The 23,828-nt window shown below is 37.2% G+C and overlaps 1 protein-coding gene across 2 annotated transcripts in view; it reads left to right on the forward strand.

The window, feature by feature from the left end:
* The window catches only part of BTAF1 (B-TFIID TATA-box binding protein associated factor 1), a 43,440-nt gene that overhangs the window by 17,120 nt on the left and 2,492 nt on the right, over positions 1-23,828 (forward strand). The window contains exons 8-36 of one of the 2 annotated variants that reach the window (XM_053949536.1): positions 179-247; positions 2,634-2,723; positions 4,753-4,848; positions 5,077-5,253; positions 5,766-5,906; positions 6,024-6,148; positions 7,346-7,466; positions 7,541-7,645; positions 7,878-8,027; positions 8,621-8,763; positions 8,928-9,102; positions 9,578-9,781; positions 10,685-11,111; positions 12,107-12,318; positions 13,237-13,390; positions 13,482-13,591; positions 14,905-15,106; positions 15,514-15,662; positions 18,022-18,174; positions 18,695-18,816; positions 19,023-19,190; positions 19,375-19,452; positions 19,533-19,662; positions 20,328-20,469; positions 20,633-20,763; positions 21,182-21,307; positions 22,114-22,266; positions 22,873-23,084; positions 23,244-23,403. In XM_053949536.1, coding sequence (XP_053805511.1) covers positions 179-247; positions 2,634-2,723; positions 4,753-4,848; positions 5,077-5,253; positions 5,766-5,906; positions 6,024-6,148; positions 7,346-7,466; positions 7,541-7,645; positions 7,878-8,027; positions 8,621-8,763; positions 8,928-9,102; positions 9,578-9,781; positions 10,685-11,111; positions 12,107-12,318; positions 13,237-13,390; positions 13,482-13,591; positions 14,905-15,106; positions 15,514-15,662; positions 18,022-18,174; positions 18,695-18,816; positions 19,023-19,190; positions 19,375-19,452; positions 19,533-19,662; positions 20,328-20,469; positions 20,633-20,763; positions 21,182-21,307; positions 22,114-22,266; positions 22,873-23,084; positions 23,244-23,403 — 4,425 coding nt within the window. The remainder of the gene's footprint in view (positions 1-178; positions 248-2,633; positions 2,724-4,752; positions 4,849-5,076; positions 5,254-5,765; positions 5,907-6,023; positions 6,149-7,345; positions 7,467-7,540; positions 7,646-7,877; positions 8,028-8,620; positions 8,764-8,927; positions 9,103-9,577; positions 9,782-10,684; positions 11,112-12,106; positions 12,319-13,236; positions 13,391-13,481; positions 13,592-14,904; positions 15,107-15,513; positions 15,663-18,021; positions 18,175-18,694; positions 18,817-19,022; positions 19,191-19,374; positions 19,453-19,532; positions 19,663-20,327; positions 20,470-20,632; positions 20,764-21,181; positions 21,308-22,113; positions 22,267-22,872; positions 23,085-23,243; positions 23,404-23,828) is intronic. The other variant, XM_053949535.1, reaches the window with a different exon arrangement.

The raw sequence follows: 23,828 nt of genomic DNA on the forward strand, positions 1-23,828 counted from the left end.
AGTGAAGTTTCTGAGCTGGGGAAGAAGATTGTTTTTTCAATTCTGTCCAGTAACGAAAAGTACTTAAGCTTTTGGAGTTTTTTGTATGCCATTTAAGTATGCAAAGACAACAATATAAGAAATGTTCATGGTTCCTTTCTTTTTTAATCTCATACCTAATAATTTTTTATGGATTTAGGCAAATGAATGGCCTCTGGAAAGCTTTTGTGAAGAGGTGTGCAATGATCTCTTTAACCCTTCTTGGGAGGTAAGACACGTGAACTATTTAAGGTGGAGCTAAAAGTTTTTTAAAAAGGGCTTCAACAGAAATGCAAACATTTTATGTGTAGAACTTAAGAGAATTTTGCCAGATATCAAAACTTAAATCATTTGTGCATACAGATTACATAGCCAAGACAAATTTGCTTCTAGCAAACTTAAGTGGTTTTTAGATTCATTTAAAGGGGAATAGAAAACATGTGTAATGTATACTGTGGAGAGTGAGAAAGATATGAAAAGCAGTCATTATTTAAATGAGAATTATGGGAGTGTTGAAATTCAAGCGAAATAATATCACATCAATCTATGGTTAAAAAGAATAAGCAATTAAACTTGGATTTATCGAGACTTTGAGGAATATTATGTGAATCTGTTGCTGGCAACAGTGACATGTTTGTCTAATGCTATGCTAGTAGAAAAGGAAGGGGAATCAATCCTTTAGTAACTACAAAAGCTATATGTTTGGTTGCTTAGACCATTTATTTTCAAGATTCAAAGTGGTTTTACTCATCTTTTTATTCAGTCCTTATACAATTTTCCACAAACTTTGGTAGAAATTTCAGGTAAAAATAGGAAGTAGCTCATAATGGTCTAACTTCCTTGCACAGAAGGTAGAAATAACTGTTGTCAACTAACTTTATTTTCTTAAGTTGATCTTGTGAAGGGTTAGATATTAACAGCAACTCTAGCATCCTTATGTGTATCTGTAGCACAGTCTTGGTGATGTCAGTATGGGCAGAGCCAACTTTCTCTCAAACTTGGAAACAGAGATAGAGCATATGCAGCCAGCACAATTATTTTGGTCCCAGATAAAGAATCATTATATTTGTGTGGCACATCACTGCATCTGAGCTAAAAAGTCTCACCTTATTTGAAAGCAGACTGTTTGCAATTGAAGGCCAGGTCCACTTGTCTTCTGATATGTAGATGTTCTCACGGCTTTTTTAGTACATTTGATATAAGGCACATATGTCTTAATAGGGGAAGTAGATCAATACACAACCATTATTACAGTATGTTCTGGGTGAAAAACAGGCTAACCTGCCTCAAAATGTATGTTTAAAGTGGCTCTCTGGCAGCATCTTCCTATGTCTAGAGGTTATCTGGGTGTCTACTTCAGACTGCTTGCCATGCTTACAGGCAGCTGAAGTCAGGCAGGATGAATCCTACTACTGGTATTGCCTTTATACATTTGTGTCTTGCTGGTTTGTGTTTGCAGAAGCTAAGACATTAACTAGCAAAGTCTCCTTCTTTTGACTTGTAAAACCTAGCTCATGAGCCATCTTGGACCAAATAAATTGTTGATGTATGAACAATGAGGATTTTAAGACTAGACTCTGATTGTTTTTTATTGGCTTGCTTATAGCTTTAACCAGCAGGCACTGAGCTGTACATAGGGGACATATATGTTTGCATTTCATAAAGATACTCTGATGAAGGGAGGAGCTACCAAGTACTCAGTTCTAGTTGTTACTGCCATGAAATGAAGTGCAACAATTTTCTGCTAGCAACAAGCTAGCAAGCATGTATATGAACTGTTCTTAAAAAAAAAGAGTTAATTCTCTTCTAACTTATGTAAAAGCGTCTCAGTGAGAACCCAGTTCAAAACTCTGCTTTTGCAACTTTGCATATCTGTTGAGTGAGCTTTCCTTGAGAAGCCCATTACTAGTCCAGTTAGGTATCAAAAATACCTGAAACAGGTATGTCTTTAGCACATCTTTCTACTGGTCTTCTGTTATTTCCAGAACTCTTCCTGTGTGTTCAACTGTTCATGTTTGGTGAGAGCATGCAAGTGCTTATAATTTGCTTTCTTATATTGCTTTTTCACTTATCTCTAAAACCCAGTCAAGCAAGGCAGGTTTGTAAGTTATGCAGAATAGTAATTCCCAGAAATTTGTTTTGCAGACTCCAGAATACTCAGTGAGGATCCAAACTCTGTATTAGAAAATATTAAAAATGAAGTGCTTGAAACTGTAATAATATGGATTTGCTTTAGCTTATAAACTTAATAAAAACAGTAGTATCTTCAAACTTCTCTTTGACACCTAGTGCCATATAGCATAGTGAGATAAAAGTAAATGAATGTTGGCTACATTGCTGCAAATATCACAACATGTTAGAAAATAGAAGCAGTTCTTAATTGCTTCTGTTCATGAGCTGGCAAATACTTGGGGAGAAGGAGGTTGATTCTTGGACAGGTGAATATTTTAATATGTGATTTGGTCTAATAATTCCCATAAGTCTAAGTAGTGCTAGTTCTGCAGCTCTTGAAACATCTCTATTAAGAATACAGTAGCATTATTTCAATTTTCCAACATGGGTTTTGTCTTCTGTTCCTTAGTATTTTAAAACTGACTTTTATTTCACTTGTTTAGGTTCGACATGGTGCGGGTACTGGACTGAGAGAGATACTTAAAGCTCACGGTAAAAGTGGTGGTAAAATGGGAGATAGCTCTTTAGAGGAGGTAAGTTTCCAGTCATGTAGGCTTAATTTTTTTAAATTAAGTTTAGAAAATAGACTTCTTAAAATACTTTGCAATAGGTGTGTAATGTGGGAGAATATAAAGACTTTTCTGCTCAGAATCATCTGGATGACATCACTGTATGCACTGACAAAACACTGTTTTTAAAAGGCCTATGCAGAGCCCAGTACTACTGTATAATTAGCCATTGATGTGTTGGTTGTGTATTAAGTTATTAAACATTAGCTTCCATATTAGAATATACTGTTTTCAAGTCCTGGTAAGACTATACTGGAAGAAAATTGACAAGTTGATTGTGTTACTCTGATAGTGTCTCAGACCATCTAACTTGCTTAAATAGTAAGAGGACTCTATCAACCTGCTCTCTTTATTATGAGAAAAGAAATTTAAATGGTCTTCTTAAAAGGAGAACAAATTTTTAAAAATATCCTGACAGTAATAGCTGGTTTACTAATAGTGAAATTTCATCCGGATTCCTACTGACTTGCTTGCTGAAGATGCAGCTGGAAGAGCTTGTGGCTTAGTTGAAGAATGAGATGTAAATCACTGTACTTCAGCAGACTTTGTAAATAGGGAAAGCAAAAACTTCTCTGTCTCTTTGCTTCCCTGTAGAGTAGTATTTGTTCCATGGAGATGGCTGGGTGGGTAATAATAACACAATCTGCAATCATAAAATACTTTAAACCATTTCTTAATTACTTATGGAAAATGTGTGTACTCTAGCTAGCTTCAAAGCTTGCTGTGTATGCCCTATGCTGGGTATACTTCTTTGGCATGTATAGGAATATGAAATCCAGAATATGCTTTGAGTTTTGTTCATTAAAAGGGTAGTTCTCAAGGGAAGTGGTGACCTAGTAGGCACATAGTGGAGATAAGAAGGATGATGCCTGAGCAGTTGTTTTTATGGGACTTCTGCTCTGAGACAGAAAGTTAGATTTATTGATCTCTAGCAGAGGCCAGAACTTCAAGATGAGCTTTGCTAAATCTGGAGGAGATGGGACTGAAAAGAAAGTTCATTTCACTCGGTCTCCCACAGTGAAGTACTGCTTTAGAGTTTCTTTACTTGTAAATATGCTTCCAGCATATTAATTAATTTGCCTAGGATGCGTTGCTGTTTCAGTATAGATTATCTGAATGACTTTACTTTGTGCTGTGTAGGAATAAAATTTCCACCTTACAAGATGCTCTCAAGCTGTTGTGTTTTAGCTCCAACAGGCAAGGAAGCATCACACAGTCTCTTTCTCATTCCCTCCTTTGGTGGTATGAGGAGGGTTAGGGCACCATCAGGAAAGAAGTAAAATTCGTGGGTTGAGAAAGTAACAGTTTCATAATTGAAACAAAGTAAAATATTGTAGTAATAGTACTAATTGTAGTAACAGTAATGAAAAGGAGAGAGAGAATTAAAATCCGAGAAAAACAAGTGCTGCACAATATTAATTGCTTACCACCCTCTGATCAATGCCCAGCCTGGCCCCTAGTGCCACTCAGCTCCTTCTGGATACCTCCCCAGTTTATATACTAGGCATGACATTCTGTGGTGTGGAATGTCCCTTTTGTCACCTATCCCAGCTATGCTTGCTCTCTTCTTGTGTACCTCCTCACTGGCAGAGCATGAGACATTCAGAAATCTTTGACTTAGGTCAGCATAATGTAGCAGCAACCAAAAATGTTAGTGTGGTGTCACCATTATTCTTACACTGACTCCAGAACACAGCACTGTACCAGCTGCTGAGAAAAAAAATAATTGTCCCAACTGAAAGCAGGACGTTAGCCTTTTGATTAAGATACTGTGTTTTTAGAGAAGAAAACATCAGGTTATGATGTTTATAATAATCTAGGTGAGTTAAACTAGTGCTGACTACTTGGCCTGGACTGTCTCTGCAAGAGAACTATGTTGAGTTAATGTGAACATTTGTTGGTCATGTCTTTTACAGATTTTAGCTAAAGTAAACATATCAGAATGCTTTATGAATAAATGTAGTCAAGGTGTTCAACTTTTCTTTTCTTACAGATGATTCAGCAGCATCAGGAGTGGCTAGAAGACTTGGTTATTAGACTTCTTTGTGTGTTTGCACTAGACAGATTTGGAGACTTTGTTTCAGATGAAGTAAGTTTGTTACCTTTGCATGAACAGGTGGATCAGCAGGCTTCTGCAGGAGATAACACTGCGGCAGCTTGGCTGTGCCTTAGTTAGTGCTACTGCATGTCACAGATGCTTATTATAAGGTAGCTGATACATGAACTTCACCTTGTTTGTATAGCAGTTTGGTCATCTGACTCTTTTTAAGTCAAAGTTCATACAGAAGTATCTGTTTCATTGTTTACTTTTTCCTAGGTAGTGGCACCAGTACGTGAGACTTGTGCTCAGACTTTGGGAGTAGTATTGAAACACATGAATGAAACTGGTGTTCATAAAACTGTGGATGTTCTCCTGAAGCTGCTCACACAGGAACAGTGGGAAGTGAGACACGGTGGTCTCCTAGGAATAAAGTATGCTTTGGCAGTACGTCAGGTAATAACCCTCATGACAACTTGTTGAGAACTTTGGGTCAAAAATCTCTGCTCAAAGTAGAGGATGTGGATGAATAGTAGCTAGGTGTGATAAAGCAAGCTTGCTTGCAATGCAGTCCTGTGGGTTGAGATGTGTGACTGCACTTTTATAGCCATACTGCAAGTATATAGTGCAAGCTGTGCTTGCAGAAAACATTAGAAATAGAGGATATGCCTGCCTGGTCTTGGTGATACTCATATGTGAGGTAACAAGAGCAGAGAAGGTTAGACTATCTGTGGTGGTACTCTGCAGACACTGAGCTTTGTTTATACCAAAACTGAGCTGATTTACAGTTCATTAAATGTATAACCTATGATTTCATGAATGGTAACTTAAAATATTTAGATTACAATGTTGGACTTGTACAATCCTTTTGAAACAAGTAGGTTCATTCACACACACAGAGTACATCTTAGTTGATTGTATCTTTATAAGCTTTTTCGGTTTAAAAATGCTTTTGATCTTTTTGGCAGGACATGATCAACACTTTATTGCCTAAAGTATTGCCTGCAATCATTGAAGGTCTGCAAGATCTGGATGATGATGTACGAGCTGTTGCTGCAGCATCTTTGGTACCAGTAGTGGAAAGCCTGGTCCAACTTCAATCTCAGAAGGTGACTGAACTGTTTTAAGTTCACTTTTGATCTAAGTGAAGAAAATAATACTTAGAGGCAGCACTGGTTTCGTTGGTTTTTTTTAAATGATAAACCTTCTCTGCTTATTTGTGTTAGGTGCCTTTTATTCTTAATACCTTGTGGGATGCACTTCTGGAGTTGGATGACCTGACAGCTTCCACAAACAGTATCATGATCCTTCTTTCATCCCTTCTGACGTACCCTCAGGTCCGCAAATGCAGGTAACTTTTCAATTAGTTTTGCTTCAGGATTACAGGTCTGAGTGTCCACTTGCTGTCAAATTGGAATTACCTGTTTCTTTTATATTACGTACCAAGGAGATGATTAATTTAACTTGGTCTTTTATTTCTATTCTGGTTTTTCCATGAAGTAAAGGTTATGACAGTGCTTCTTTTGATTATGATAGTAAAATGCAACAAAGGAATTAAGAAGTGTACTAGGCATGGTTTATATGTGACTTTTCCCCCCCCCTTCTGTCTCTGTCCATATATCTTGGGTGTTTTAGTAAAGGATATTTGCTCCATTCACATGGTGGTCCTGCCCACAAACATCTTGTTTGTGAACAAGGAACAGACAAACTCCAAACAAGACCAAATTGTGTACATTAAAACACATTCATGAGCCTGTAGAACCTTGCTATTGGAACAGTTCTGAAATAAGCTACAAACATAAATTCACATCGATAGTACAACCAGTAATTCTGTGACTGGTTGATGACACTACCTGGTTGCTATCTCTTTGAGACTCTGACAAATTAAAGGAACTGCATCTTAGTATGTTAAATTTTTCATAGTGCACATGAACTGTGTGTAAACTGTAAACTCACAGTATCTGCACTTAAATGTGTACAGCATCTACCTTTTCTCATCCTATATGATTAGCACTGCTGAAGCTGGTGGTTGCCCAAATCTAAAATAAAGAATGAAGTTTTTTTACTAATGCAGTCTTTAATTCAGCATGTACTACTTGCATCAGCTGGTATGCCCGTTGCATCCGTTGATATGCCAGTTCATGCAAAAAGGATGCAAGACTGTTTTATATTATTGGTAAAGTCATAAATGCTCAACAGTAACTTCAGAACAGAAACAGCCCCTTCTTTTTTCTAAACAGTTGAACAAAGCCTAAAGTATAATCTGGGGAAAAAACCTGGTAAAAATACATGCTTGAATTGACTAGTTCTCTATACCAGTTTTAAAAACCCAAACCAGTATTTTCCTGAAAAAGATACCAGCTCAAACTATTTTAAATGTCTAAGCTGTAGTAATTTAGTCCTTCACTTAAAATCCCCAAGTATATGCAATACTTACTTTTTTTAAAGCTTTCTTTTGGATAAAATGAGAATAAACAAAATTAACTTAGCTCTGTGTGTATGTATGTTTTTATTCCTGACACTGCCTCTACCTGTCCCTCTCCTGTAGTATTCAGCAATCCCTGACAGTTTTGGTCCCACGTGTGTGGCCGTTCTTGCATCACACAATATCTTCTGTGCGAAAAGCAGCACTGGAAACATTATTCACACTGTTGTCTACCCAAGACCAGGTAAGAATTAGTTATCAATGTCTTACTGTGATGCACATTGGAATATACTTGGTCATATGATATCCTTGTTTCAGAGTTCTTCAACATGGCTGACTCCAATTCTGCAAGACATGTTGAGGCACATATTTCAGTTTTGTATCTTAGAAAGCAACCAAGAAATTCTGGATCTTATTCACAAGGTATTTGCATGACTTACTCCTGGATATAGTGCTTGTGTATCCCGCTCTTTCAAATCCTCTGTGCATTTGTGCAGATGAAGAATAGTGTGCTAATGTTAAATACTTTGCAATTGCTCTGTGTGATGCTTTACTGTAGAGCAAATGAGTGTTCCTGCAGTTTCTCAGCATGTGTATGATCTTATGTAGACCAGATACAAATTTGTCATGATTTCTACTGTGATTCTTTCCCAAGGTGTGGCTGGAACTGTTAAACAAGGCATCTGTACAGTATGTTGTTGCAGCTGCTTGTCCATGGATGGGAGCCTGGCTCTGCTTAATGATGCAGCCGTCTCATTTGCCCATTGACTTAAACATGTTGCTAGAAGTAAAAACCAGGTCCAAAGTAAGTGAAATGTGGTCTCACTGACTGTTCTGAAGAAAGCAGGAAATTGCTTAGCTTTATATAAACTATGTTTATAAGTTTATAATCCTATGTTCTAAGGATGCTAGAGGGGCGTGGTGGTGCCTTTCTACAGTTCTGAATGTAAACTGTCTTACAAACCTCAACTCAGAGCAAAAGAGTTCTTGTCAGTTTATCCATGAAGAATTAAGTTCTCTATGTGGATGCTTTATAAAGTCTTTATTTACATGGCTCTAAAGCCATCTGTTTGCAGGACTGAGTTAAATCCAAAAGCATTGTGTTATTTCTGAAAAGATGCTGAGAGAGTTTACTTTTTCCCCTGTGTGTTTATCAGCTGTATGTCAAGTATTAAGCTTAATACTATAATGAAGGAATGTAGCATACATTTAATTGGACTACAGAATGCTGTTAGTTGAGAGATGATTTACAAGTATTGACTGCTTGAAGAAATCTGGTACACAAGAAGTGTTCTTAGTCCAACTTTTTCATGGTGCAGTGATTTATTTGTATTGTTATGGAATATGAATTCATCTTTTCATTGCAAACACACTTTCAACCTTTCCTTTATTTCACAGGAAAAAGCAGGTGCTAAACTGCGTCAAGGTCAAAGCCAGAATAAGGAAGTGATTCAGGAATATATTGCTGGGGCAGACAGCATTGCAGAAGATCCAGCAACCAGGGATTACGTTGTCATGCGTGCTCGGATGATGGCAGCAAAGTCAGTTTACTGGAAATATGAAAAAATACTTAAAAGCAATGTATTTTTTTCATAATACATAGTGTTTTTGCCAAAATCTAATTACCATTTTCACATCATCATTTTGAATCATTGATTGCAGAGTAATTATAACATTGAAGTGACTGTTCTTTTTTATCTTTTAGGTTGCTGGGAGCACTTTGTTGCTGCATTTGTGACCCAGGTGTAAATACTGTTACTCAAGAAATAAAGCCAGCTGAATCATTAGCTCAGCTACTGCTCTTCCACTTGAATTCGAAATCTGCCTTGCAGAGGATTAGTGTTGCGTTAGTAATCTGTGAGTGGGCAGCCTTGCAAAAGGTAGGATGTTTCTGCAGCAAAAATATCTTTTACTTACTATCTCAATCCAATGCTTGTTGTGTGGTACTTAGCTTGAAATAAGATTTCAGTAGGTAAGCTAAAATGGTGTTTATACATCTAAATACCAAAATCTTGATCGTTAGACAGTAGAGGAATACAGGACTCAGTAGATAAATGCTAGCTGTCAGAACTATGAATCGGTAAATATGCTCACATTTTTTCTACAAATAAATCTATTCTCAAGATGCCTTTATCGAAGGCCAGTGATTCCTTTTAAGATGACTGTCTTTTATCTACTTGCTATCATCTCTAGTGGCAGACTTTTTGTTCCTAATCCTTTAGCTTTAATATTCTGGGTTATGAATGTTAATAGTCCCTCTAGAAACTGGATTTTTATAGCTAGATTGAGCTGCCCAAGACTGAACAAAAGAAATAGTGATTATTCAGAAATGTAAATTGTGTTTTTCTGTTACAGGAGTGTACAACTGTGGCTATTTGTGTTCAACCTCGTTTACTTGGAGTCCTTTCTGAGCATCTCTATTATGATGAAATTGCTGTTCCTTTTACACGAATGCAAAACGAATGTAAACAACTCATCTCATTGCTAGCTGATTCACACATTGACATTGGAAACAGAGTAAACTGCAGTGTATTTACAATAGATCAAGCTAATGAGCTGGTAAGTAGAGGCATGCCTGCATTTCCTCCAAATCCGTTCTTGCCTTGAAATACACCTTCAGCATAATTATTTCATAGACAGTAACTTGCAGAAATAATGTGGTGACCTTTGCATATCTTACGAAAAGAATGTGTAAAGATTCTTACTGTTTCCCCTGAGGTGTGTTTACAGTCTGACAAAAATCAAGCGCAATGCAAGGTACATACTTAATGGGAGAACGAAACTGAGTGTTCTGATCCCAATTGTGGATTTACTATTGAAATGTACATGCAAGAAAACAAAGCAGGCTTCAAAACCTTTGTCAGAAGACTTGTAAATAGACTGTGTAAATTCTAGACCTTCTTCCCCCTTGCCCTTGTCCTTTTAATCTACTTTTAGTCTTTTTCCCGTGCAAGATTTAAGCAAAAATAGTCAACTATTTGTGAGTGGGAAGGATATGGAAGGTTCTGCAACTCTACTTTGTTGTGCTTTTTTCTTAGATTTTTATCCTAGTCTCTTTCCTCAAAAGAAAATCGGCTGAGAAACTGATTTGTTTGTGCACAGGACCTTGCACAATCTTTCTGGATTATTGTATTAATATTCTTTGCTAATCTGTCACATGCCTACATATTTCCAGAATATCTGGGTAGAACTGGCAGATATGGGACAACCTAAATTTTCTGGAGTACATAAACTGCTCTTGTAGCTTTGGGAATCTAGACTTTAAATGTTTATGATACACCTGATTTTCTCTTTGATCTGTAGTTCAGGATTCCCAGAAATAGATTTTGGAGCATTTCTTGTTATTTACTGGGAAAATGGAGACAGTGATATATGGTCAAGTGACTCATGTTGTGCCATGAGGATATCCTCTTTTATAGTCAATGAAACAGATTTGTAATTCCTTTTTTTCCTTTCTCTTAGGTTACTTCTGTTTTCAATGAGGTGACATCATCCTTTACTTTGAATCCTAAAGTTCTGCAACAGTTGGACAGTAAAAGGCAACAAGTTCAAATGACTGTTACAGAAACAAATCAAGAATGGCAAGTGTTGCATCTGCGAGTCCATACCTTTGCTGCGTGTGCAGTTGTGAACTTGCAGCAACTTCCAGAAAAACTTAATCCTGTTATAAAACCCTTAATGGAAGCTATCAAAAAAGAAGAGAATACACTCATACAAAACTATGTGGCTTCATGTATAGCAAAGTTACTTCAGCAGTGTACCACAAGGTCTCCTTGTCCCAACTCAAAGATTATAAAAAATCTCTGCAACTCCTTGTGTGTGGATCCACATCTTACCCCACTGGCAGCGTGTCCTGCACAGCCTCAGAGTAGCCATGAAAACTCAAAAGGTATGACATCTAAGACTGCCAGGATTCTTAATATGTCTGTGCTTATTTCTGAGCTGTTGAAATGTATTTGGATGAGGCTTGTTTTCACTGGTTTTTAAAATGCCAGCATCTGAGTATTTCTTAATAATGATTTCATTTAAATATTTTAAACTGCGTGCAACTAATGTGTATTGTTTTATATCTATATATCTGTATATATATATATCTGTTAAATATTTTCATTCCAATTTCCAGGTATTGACTCTTGTTTGGTTAATATCTAGTTCTGATCACATTTCACTTACAGATGTTATTGAGTAAAAATGGAAATTAAAGCAGCCTGTCAAAAATGTGCGACTTTTGTTACATTCCATAGGCTAATCAGAAGATAAAAAGATGAGGACAGTGTTCAAAATTAATAAAATAATCCTATGCATGCAATGGTCATGGATTTTTTAAAATGGCTGTTCATTATTGAAAATGTATGGATTGAATGAACAACCCAGATTAACCCAATTAAGATCTTAATGTTCTCAAATATTCTAACCTCCTTTAAGGTTTGACTATTGTACATTCTGCTCTTTATTAATGAATGTCCTCCTTTATCTCTGAGTAGAATAACATTAATATCTGATTGAAAATGAAGCTCTCTAGTATAAATGGAAACATCAACAAATGCAAAGATACTGATGGCATCTTTTATTGCATTGTGACAGAAGTATTGAACTGTTTTAAAGGACACAGAACCTAAATTGGTTGGAACTTTAGAACATAATGTGTTCAAGATAACATATGTGTTACCTGTGCTTCTTCCTGAATTATAATTTCTGGCAGTTTGTACACTTAACTTCTCAGAGTCTGTAATGTGGTCCTAGCACAGTAGCTCTTTGTATTGAAGCTCCATCTTCCTCAAGGGTGGAAAAAATTATGGGTTTTTTAAAGCACATTCAGCAGATGACTTGTAGGTAGCTCTCACTTCCCCCTATGTGTTAAACTGCAGCTTTAATTGTTGTCAGCTGTTCTCCCTTTTCTTTTAGGGCCCAACTCTGATAAAGATGGGATGCAGCACACAGTTACTAAGCACAGGGGAATAATTACACTGTATAGACATCAGAAAGCTGCTTTTGCCATCACGAGTCGGCGAGGTCCTACTCCAAAAGCTCCAAAAGCCCCTATTGCAGATCTCCCCACAGGCAGCAGTGGAAGCATTCCTACAGAACTTGATGAGGTACATTTCAAAAGCTTGAATTTGCAACCTCACATCCACCCTCTTTCCATTACTTTGAATTCACTGGAGTTGATACCATTGTAGTAGGGATAGCAGGGGTTTTGCATCACAAAACAGGAAGTTTTGTGATGCAAGCAGCTTATGTTTGATGTTTTAAATGACATTAAGAACATTAATAACTCCTGAAATGTTGTATTTACTATAGAATATGAATATCAATATAAGTTCATGCAGATGGATTTCCACAATGGGTGGAACAAACACAAGAGGACACGAACTGTGTTAGTGTTGGTCCATCTCAGTGCCTGGTGGATGCCTCTGAAGCACTAAAACTAGCAATTGAAATATGATTGTGTAAAACAGCATGTCTGTGTGACTTCCATACTTGATGTCCTAAACTCTTCCCTTTTATTAATTTCAAACTTCAGCATGTTTTAATAAGATTCTAGGCAGGACTGTGAACTCCTAAGCAGTGTTGTGGATTTTGTTCTTAATTATTAGTGTTTTTTATTAATTCTGCTTGCCATAGAGGGTGGGAGCAAGAGAGGGGGATGAATAACAAATCAAGTATTGTAAGTTTTCTAGTGTAATACTGTTCTTGGTATCAGTGTGTTGGCCACATCTGAGGTTCTGGAACCAGAACCACTTGGAAACATCTTGTTGAAATGGACCGGTATCAGCAAAGGCCAAATCTCAAATTTATAGACTTTAAATAATTGGCTATCATAGATTTTTGGTTTTTCACATGTGTATAAAGAATAGAGGAATTAACTTGGGAAAAAATCTGTTGGTGAATGTGTTGTAGGTAGGTATAAACACAATCAGAATTGAATGCTTATGTAATGAGAGGTCACCCATTACAATAACTGTTATTAAATTTCTCTCACTTTGCTACTTTGTTGAATTGTTTAATTCTAGGCTCAGAAACCCTATGTTGTACAGAGAAGAGGAGCTGAATTTGCCTTATCTACTATAGCTAAACATTTTGGTGCTGAAATGGCAACAGGATTGCCACATCTCTGGGATGCTATGGTCGGTTCATTAAGGAACAACATTCATATAAATAATTTTGGTAATTACATTTCTGCTTTAAGCTGGGAGGGGTTGGCAGGCTGGAGTCAGTATGTCAGTCTTAAACTGAGCACCTTTCCTGTTTTTACCAGACCGAAAGGCATTGCTGGAGAAAGGAGATGCTCCTGCCCAGGAGCTGGTGAATTCCTTGCAGGTTTTTGAAACAACAGCAGCTTCGATGGACACTCAGCTACATCCTCTGGTAATCAACTTTTGCATGAAACACTTAGTCTCTTTATTGCTAGTGGTTTTAATCTTTATTTTTCTTTTTTAGATGCTTTTCTGATTTTGCTCAAATGGGGTTTTAGTCACTCACTAGCCTGCCTGTTCTCCAAGTCCTTCGTCCTAGTCTTGATAAACTGAAGGCATAGCTTCCAGCAGTCAAGATGTGTCATTTTAAACCTGTTCTTTCCCCTGTGTTCTGTAGGATGTTAAATTCTGTCATTTATGCAGGTCATAGAATAAACCACAAAAGCAAACAGCTACCTAAAAGTTTATCCTTGGCCTACCCTTTTTTCGATGAGATCCTAATTGAGATCGTGTCCAGTGTTTGAATTATGATAATATTTATGTTGTTGTGATACATTGGAATCACCATCTCTGCTCTGCTTTATTCTAACTCTATTTCCTAAACCTGGAGAACAGACTGGTAATATGATGCCTTCTGTTTGTTATGAAAGTACAGATAAAAATATGATTATGCAGAACTGTGTGGCTGACTGAAAGACTTTTTTAGTACATGCATTTTATATATATACACATAAATGTGGTATGTAGCTATTGTGTAGATTGTTTTGGTGATGCTAATACTGTATGCAGTTTAAAAGAAAAATTGTAGAAAGTCAAAGAGGCTGAACTTGGTTCATCAAAGCTAATATTTAGGGACTTTCACACTAGGAGAAACCTGACCATCTGTTTAGGTATCTGATGCAAAAGTGTATCTGCACTGATTAAAAGGAAGACTCATGCACACACCAAAGACATAGATGTATACCCTGCTGGGGAGAAGCAGATTTCCTTCTGGGTGTCCTCTTTGTCACACAGAATTATTGAGATTCCCAACATGAGTAATTAATCTGCCTAAACACAAAGGGAATGAGTCTAGGACAAATTTGCTAGCTGGAAGGAATTCTTAAATCTGTGTATTGGTATTTAAGAAATAATTCTTTTCTCTTTAATAAAAAGTTCTGGGTATTTAGTACTATATTTTTGGTGTGAAACACTTCCTTGCTAATTAAGGGCTTCATTAATTTTGATTCTGACTGAAATACTGAATATTTTGTTACTCTGAATTTTATCTGTATTGGGGAGTAATACACATTCAAAGTTCAAATTGCCTTTTTCTTCTGAAATAACTTTTTAGTTTTAATCATATCTTGCAAACTAGCTGCAAACAATTATATCATTTTAAGCATTCTTAAATTACTTTAAAAGACTCCGTAGTTCAGAAAAAGATCACTTATGTTTTTATAATTCATAGTAACCTTTAATCCCACACCTTTTTCTTTTATTCAGTTAATACAGCATTTGCCGCATCTTTACATGTGCCTTCAACATCCCAGCACTGCTGTGAGACACATGGCTTCCCGTTGTGTGGGTGTTATGAGCAAAATAGCAACCATGGAAACAATGAATATCTTTCTAGAGAAAGTTCTACCGTGGCTGGGAGCAATAGATGACAACACCAAACAAGAGGGTGCAATTGAAGCACTTGCATGTATCCTTACTTGGGTATTCAAAAATGCAGAAACTCCTTTGCTGTTGTTTCATTTGGGTGAACAAAAACGGTTGCCTGCAAAAAATGGGAGGAGGAATGAGATAAAATACTAAGCTCTTTTTTCTGCTGCGGAAAGAAACAGAAGAAACTTTCATTTCCATTGCCCTTATTTTATCTACCAAGTGATGTTTTGGTGGAGGTAATTCACTTTTTCAAACCATGCACTTTGCTGGCTAAATATAATTGGGTAGATCAGATTTCCCTGCTTCTGTATTGCTTTGTTACTAGAAATCTCATTCATGTGAGTGCAACAATTAATTAATGACTCTGAGTGTGAAATCTTCTGGGTGTATATTTGTCAGACAAAGCTGAACTGTTAAAAACTATTTCCTTAATAACCACTCCAGGTGTAATGGAGCAGCTGGATGTTGGTATTGTCCCATACATTGTTCTTCTAGTGGTTCCAGTTCTGGGTAGGATGAGTGATCAGACTAACAGTGTACGTTTTATGGCCACTCAGTGCTTTGCCACACTGATCAGACTGATGCCTCTTGAGGTAAGCTTGAGCTGTAAGTATATGGATATGTGAACTGTCCTGTATCCCCTCTCTCACCAGCTGCAAAGTCCAGGCTTCTGGCTTATTAAATGCTGAATGAGTAACTGGGTTTATAGGTGTGGAGTCCATATCAGATAATAGATGATGTGCCCTTTATAAGTAAAATGAGCAAAATTGGACCCTGTGCTAGCAATTTTCTAATTTAATGTTAAAGTAAAATTTCTCTTTATATGACACTCATGTCAGCTGTATACATAAAATTAAACAGTAGATTTATTAATTTTGTGTGTAATGCTGCTTTTCTTTGTTTGGGTTTACAAGTTTTAGGCGTTCTGTGTGCACTCTCCTTAGGTATGTGTGTTGAGTATGTTGTCGAGAAATGCACAAAAGCAATACTGGTTTAAAAGCAAAATCAAAAATAACAGTAATAGAAATAGTGTGGGGATAAGTAGGGTCACTTATTACTAGTTCTTAAAATGAAAAAGCACCACCCTACATATTTAGGCAAAATATTGTATGTTATGATGCAGTAGTGTTTAATCAGTACAGATCTGCTTCAGTCTTTCATTCCTCCTACAACCTGCATACCTCAGACAACTTCTGATGTTGTGCCTCAAGGACTATAATGCTTCTAGGTAACTTAATGTGACCACCAGATGGTAATAGAAGACAGTTTAGAATTTCCACAAAAATAATGAAAAACAATTTGTCAGCTTAATGCATTTTTTATTCTCTCACTTTCAATTTGGCATGATAGAACCTCAGAATTTGATAAGTAGTGATCTGCCTTAACAGGAGCGCACTTACTTTGTGTGCTTACACTGAGATGTTCAACAAGTTGAAAGTGAGCAAAGAACTTAATTTCTAGCATGTTCATTGCAGTGCCATTTGCACCAGGGCCCTTCTTCATATGCATCTTAAACATGGTCCTGTGGAATACACAGGATACATATTCCTGTGGAATGCTCATAGCTCAGGGCTTGGGGGAGGGTTAAAGCTATTTTAATAAAGTTAGTGAGAATTTCTTAAAACATACTGTATTTGTTTTTATTAATTGCATGCATATGCATGATCACTTCATATTTCTTTTCCTTAGTATGGAAGAAATGCCTTCAAATTTCCCTTTCTGGTTAAGTTCAGTATCAGATATTGAAGTACATTAAATATGTAAGCACAGAGTGAAGCAGATTAATAGTGAGAGAAAATACTTGTATTGCCATGGAACAGTATTTTATTTAACAATAAATAGCATTATGAGTGAGTTGGGGAAACTTAACTGTGCTCTGTTTTCTGCATCTTTATGCTCAAATTGATAATTCCTGCAACCATAAAAATGAAAGTATGACTGAGAGAAGGATTGTAAAATAAATGGTTCAACTTGATCAAACTTGTATTCATAAGCAATTCTGCTGCAAGCTGACAACATGTTTGAACCAAATTACCTGCCATAGTGTTCATACTGCAGGTAAGCTCTCCTAAAAGGGAGTGTAGGCAGAGCATTTGAACAAGGAGGCTGCTGTCTCTGTGTATGTGTGTACTTCAATATCATATGGGGCAGTACTAACATCCCCCTTCCTTACTAACCACAAGCACAGTGGAATTATTTGACAGAGGGTTTTTTTAGCCAGGAGCCCTCTGTAAATGATTAGTAAGATGGGTAAAGATGGAAGAGGCCCAGAAAAATGGGATGACAGATGTGATGGTGGGAAAATCTGCTGCTGCTGCATGTTATTAGCAAGGAAGAATTAGCATATTTGGGCCCCAAATGCCTTCTTTGGGCTTCTGGCCTGGTATGGCAAGTACTTAGGAAGTAAAGGTCTGCTGTTACAAACCTAGAGAGGTTCAGGGTTTTTTTGTTTTTTTTTTTCTCCCAAAAGTTTCGAAATGTTTGAATTCATCCTATGGGTTTCAGTATCACTTTAAATCTAATTCTATTAAGTAGGAGAAAAATCCATCAAACTTTAGATGGTAGCTTGTGGCTCAAGAGGAGTGGGTGTCACAGGATTCTCTAGCCAGCCAGATAAACCCTCTGGTTAGAGGGTCTTTGTAGAATCTTAGAAGCGTGACCAGAATTTTCTATCTCTTGTGTAATTTTTATCAATCTTTTCAATTGGTCCTTTCAGGGCAGGATTTGTCTCTTGCACCTTACAACTCTGCATGTGTTGACCTGCAAGTAATCAGACAAGTATAGCTAAATATAGTATTTAAATTCTGAGTTTAGAATCATAGAGTTGCGAAGACTGCAGATCTTTACTGTGTGTTTAAAATGTCTGAGTAGTATGAGGTTTAAGTTGTTCTCCTCTGTGTGGAAGTTAAGTTCTATAGCCCTTACATGACTGCTTTAAAAATGCTACCCTAGGCTGGTATACCAGACCCACCAAACATGTCTGAAGAATTAATCAGAATGAAGGCTAAAGAACGTCACTTTCTGGAACAATTACTGGATGGAAAAAAACTGGAAAACTATGAAATTCCAGTACCAATCAAAGCAGAGCTCAGAAAATACCAGCAGGTAACAGCTTATACTTTTATTTTTAAAGTTCCGGTTTGATATGGTTTCATGGGATAGTAGGAGTTCTTGAGGTACTACGTGGGGTAGTAGGAGTTCTTCAGATACATTTTTCTTGTGGATTTTTTGAGTGTTTGGTTTCAGTTGTGCAGTGTCTATCTTAGACTCTGAGTAAGGAAGAACAAACAAAGTAATGCATGTTCTTATACTGTTCTGGTGATATTTTTCCCCTTTCTGGATTTTGCCTTTTTTTCTGGGAATGGCCAGTGGGCTGTGCCTTGCTAACAATGACTCTGGCAGCCCACCACTGCAAAGCCAGGCCTGATTGTACCATTTGGTTGTTTGTTTTTCCCTTTATTCCCCCTGCTTTCAATGAATGGGCTGTAGTAGATGTATGTGTGGTGGGAAACCAGCTCCTAGGTTGGCAGTGCTGGGTCATTCAACATATGGATGTGTGAACTGAAGCTCAACTAGCAAAAAGCCAGGTTTTACTTGAGGCACTCTCCTTCTTTTCTGATTTCAGGATGGAGTGAACTGGCTTGCATTTCTCAATAAGTACAAACTTCATGGAATTCTTTGTGATGACATGGGCTTAGGAAAAACTTTACAATCCATTTGCATTCTTGCAGGTGATCATTGCCTCAGGTAAGCTTAAACAAATCACATTCTGTCTTAGACTTTAGTGATAGGTCTTGTGTGGTAATGAATCTGGACATAGTCCTGGGCAGCTGTGACTGTAGGTGGCTGTGCTTGGATAGGGGGGTTGGACCAGGTGGCCTCCACAGGTCCCTTCCCACCTCAATTCTTCTGTGAAAAACAGTCTTTTTAAACTCTATTTTGTGCTCTTTAAGGGCTCAGGAATATGCAAGAACAAAACTGGTGGACAGTGTTCCTCTTCCCTCCTTGGTGGTGTGTCCTCCTACACTCACAGGACACTGGGTGGATGAAGTGGGCAAATTTTGCTCAAAAGAGTATCTTAATCCATTGCACTATACAGGACCTCCTACTGAGAGAGCAAGGTAACCCATCTTGCATTTATAACTGGTTTAGAGTAAAATATCACACATGGAATTTTTCCATTTACTTTACTACTACTACTGAAGCATAGTTTGTGGGCATGGGAATACTTGTGGTGGTATCTTTAAAGGCTGAAATAATAACATGTAAGGAACACTTCAATTAACTCCTCATTTTTTTCTTAAGATTGCAACACCAGGTGAAAAGACACAATCTCATAGTGGCTTCATATGATGTTGTAAGAAATGACATTGACTTCTTCAGGTAAGAATTGGCTTGTTTTCTGAGGTTTTTAATAGCTTCGAATTTTAAATGCTACTTAAGTCTGTGTTCTTCTTTTCTAGAAATATTAAGTTTAATTATTGCATTCTTGATGAAGGCCATGTAATAAAAAATGGAAAAACAAAGCTGTCAAAAGCAGTAAAACAGCTGACTGCTAATTACAGGATAATACTTTCTGGGACACCAATCCAGGTAATTGATTTTCTATTTTGGATGAATAATAGAAAACAAACAAGATAGGTCTATCTTGCACTCAGATTTATTGTACCTTTTAACAATCATCTTGTTCAAAGTATACATTGTAAAACAGCTTTTAATTTTTAAGTGCTCAAAATGACATCATTTTCCTCTCCTGGTATACATGTGCATAGGGAAATAAATGCAAGTTTTATGGTATTAATGGGGTTCAAAAGTTGGCGGCAAGACTTTCTCTCCCACTTCCTCTTCAAGTGTTGGGCAAGGAAGAGATCATTTCCCTATGCCTCAAGTAAAACTAGCAGGAAACTCAATTCTAAGATCTCCAGATTTTGAGCTTTGTCCAAATGACATGGCTGTGCAATATCTGTCTCACCCAGGACTGAGAGCAGTGGTGTGTCCTGGGTTTTGTTAACCAGGAAAACTCTGAGTGTGGCTTAAGGCACTGGACACAGTGGGAAGTCCATTTATACATTCAAGTGCATGCCAAGGTATTTCTGTTACTCAGATAAGATGAAAGAGCCACCAAACTCCAGGAGCTGGGGACTCACTCGTAGCATGAGGTTTGTAGGGTTTTAAATACGTATGGAAATATTCTCAGATACCTTGCAACAACTTAGTACTTATGAAAATATTTCATCAAATGTTTCTTTTATGTTCAGAACAACGTCTTAGAGTTGTGGTCGTTGTTTGACTTCCTAATGCCAGGATTCTTGGGCACTGAACGCCAATTTGCAGCTCGTTACGGCAAACCAATCCTGGCAAGCAGAGATGCCCGAAGCTCCAGTCGAGAACAAGAGGCTGGTAAGGATCACATGTTTAATCTTTGGGTTTTTGTTTTAGCCTTTTAAATGAGAGCTGCTAACAAAAAGAAGTGAGGTTATTTCTAACATCAGAGATTGAGGGGGAGCTGAATGTTTTGAAAAATGTTTTTCTTCTAAAACACTGGTGCTGTTGCCCTCACTAGGGGTACTTGCAATGGAAGCTCTGCACCGCCAAGTCCTGCCATTCCTGCTAAGGAGAATGAAAGAGGATGTGCTGCAAGATCTTCCACCCAAAATTATTCAAGATTATTACTGTATTCTCAGTCCTCTACAGGTATGCTTAAAAGGTGGCTTAAAGTTCATTTTTCAGCACAGTTAAGACAACAAAGGCATGAATTCTGTATTCCTGTGTCAATCTGATATCAGCTCTGACGTTTTCTGGATGTACTAAAAGAATTTTGTAGTATGTGTTAAAAACACTAATTCCAGTCCTGTAGTAATAGAGTATTTCTTGGGCTTTATTTTGGGCATTGATCAGGAACAACATGTAGGCATCTGCAGATTGTTTTTCAGTAACACTTTCCAAGTTGAAAGAAAATAAATGGCAAGACATTCTGTTATTAATATTTATCTTGTGTTACATATGAAATAGCTTTCTTGATGTATGATAATTCAGAATTTTAACTTGAAACTAAACTCTGAATAGGGCTATCTTCTGTCAGAAAAAACACGTTCTCTTGTCTGGTCTGTAGGTTCAGCTTTATGAAGATTTTGCCAAGTCTCGTGCCAAATGTGATATTGATGAAACTGTTTCTTCAATTTCACTGAATGAAGAAACTGAAAAACCAAAGCTTAAATCTACAGGTCATGTATTTCAGGTACAGATTTTTTTAAGTAATTTTTATTACCTAGTACATACATTTTTGGTAACTGTATTTATAGGTTTAGTAAAAAATGAAAATCAGAATAGTAAACTTAGACATTTGTGGTCATATGATCTAAGTAGAGTATTTATGGCTGGAATGTGAAGTATAGCTGTTATGTTTAAATTGGGGGTTTGTGTCTTATGAAGCATAACACTGCCTCGTATTTTTAATGTGATCTGCTCGGTTGGTGTTCCGCTATTTTGTGGATCTTGTAAAAACTAAGTACTGAGAGAGCAAAACCTCAGAATGAGGGAAGAATTTCTGATCGCATCAGCTCTTGCACTTCAACATTAAGATTCTAAAACATGAACAAAATGTTTCCTTAAGAGTAGATCTGAATTTATGAAGGTTCATGATCTTTTAGAATTGAAGATTAACTCTTGGTTAATTGGAAACAATTATTCTCAAACTGCTCCTAAACCCATTTCCTCTACTGCAGACTCAAATGAAAGTGTGGGAAATGGTAATCCTTGCATTTTTCCTGAAAGGGACCAAGATCATAATGAGAGAAACAGTGTTTGGATACAATTTGAAATGCAGGTTTTAACTGTGTAACTTGGATGAAAATATACCATAAAGTCCAGATTGTGGAATGTGGCAGAGTGATGTTAATCCGTTTTCTGTAACTGTGTTCTTGCTTATTATTTCTTTGAACTTCATGTCTTAAATAATTAATGATAATCATAATAAATAATTATTTCTTATTTAATAATTATTTCTTATTTAATGATAAATAATTATTTTTTAAATAATTAAAGGCATTGCAGTACTTACGGAAGCTCTGCAACCATCCAGCATTAGTGCTCACAACCCAACATCCAGAATACAAGAGAATTACAGAGCAGCTTGCAGCTCAGAATTCATCCCTTCGAGATATCCAACATGCACCTAAGCTGTCTGCTTTGAAACAAGTAAGTGGACATGTGTTGTGCCTTAAATCCCCCAAATGTCTCTACTGCTGCTACAGCTTAGGGTGTTTTATTTAAGATTTCATCAATAGGGAAACTCTTTGAAATAAAATTAAGTAGTAAATTAAAAAGAATGCAAGGGTGTTTCAGGGATATGCCCTATTTCCCCTAATATTTTAAGAGGGAGGGGGAAACACAACCTTCATGGCAATGATGTTTATATAACTTGCTGGCATATGAAAAACCTTACTACTTTTTATTTTATTTTTATTTTATTCTTGTCCCTCTTGTTGCAGATTTTTTTTTCATTTTTATTACACAGGAGACTACTTCCTTGATAAAATTAGATTGCATTGCCATAGCTTTACTTACAATAGAATTTCAGTGCGTGAAGAAAATGGTATTTTTAAAATTTTTTAATGACTTAAGTTTTTCATAGTTTGACAGGGAAGCTAAACTTTGCCTTCTTGTTGTTTGTGACTGTCATTTAGATACTTCCTTCTGCAGTTTGTTTCTCTAATTTCTACTTTTGATAATCAACGAATGTCAATATTTACATGAGCTCTACAGTCATTTTAATGACACACTTTAATGTTCTTTTACTTAAAGCTGCTGCTAGACTGTGGTTTGGGGAATGGTGGATCTTCAGAAAGTGGTACAGAAGCAGTTGTGGCCCAGCACAGAGTGCTTATCTTCTGTCAGCTGAAGAGTATGTTGGATATAGTGGAGCATGACCTTCTCAGACCTCAGCTACCTTCAGTTACCTACTTACGACTCGATGGCAGCATTCCTGCTGGGCAGAGACATTCCATTGTTTCCCGGTATGCATTATCCCTCATAACCAGCATGAGGCCAGCTTTGATGAACTGTATTGTTTACATGGTGCAAAATTGGTTTTTTTGTCTGTCTCAGAGCAGATGAGGTTCATAAATTCTTTATTGAAATGAAACTTACCAGACTTAACTTTTTCTTGTATGCAGGTTTAATAATGACCCGTCTATAGATGTTCTTTTGCTCACCACTCATGTTGGTGGACTGGGACTTAACTTGACAGGGGCTGACACAGTTGTGTTTGTGGAACATGACTGGAACCCAATGAGAGACCTGCAAGCCATGGATCGGGCACATCGCATTGGGCAGGTGAAAACCTCTTCATTTCACATAAGGGTGGCTTTTCTCTTGCTGAACTTTCTTGAGAGAGCTTCTAATGTATAACAAAGTGACATCTGTAGGTTTCTACCAAGCTTCCATTCATACTTATTTCTTGCAAATATGCCAGCTGCTGAAGTGCATACTTCCTTATTCTGCTCCCAACTTGGTAAGTCTTCTCTTCTGTACTTCCTGAGCTGCTGGGGAGAGGCCAGAGAAGAATCACCCTTTGGTGGAGGAAGAGATGACTGAGGACTGAGACAAGGAACTGAAGGGACAGCCCACAGGGTTGTCCTTCTCTGGTGCAAGACAGGGCAAGAATGACTGCTGGTAGTCTTCCCCTAGAGCTGTAAAAATCAGTGAATTCTTTCAGAGTACAGAGGCAACTGAAGATGCTTCTACTCTATAGTGGCATA

The sequence above is a fragment of the Vidua chalybeata genome, chromosome 8 (genome assembly GCF_026979565.1).
Source record: "Vidua chalybeata isolate OUT-0048 chromosome 8, bVidCha1 merged haplotype, whole genome shotgun sequence".
NCBI classification, from domain to species: domain Eukaryota; kingdom Metazoa; phylum Chordata; class Aves; order Passeriformes; family Viduidae; genus Vidua; species Vidua chalybeata.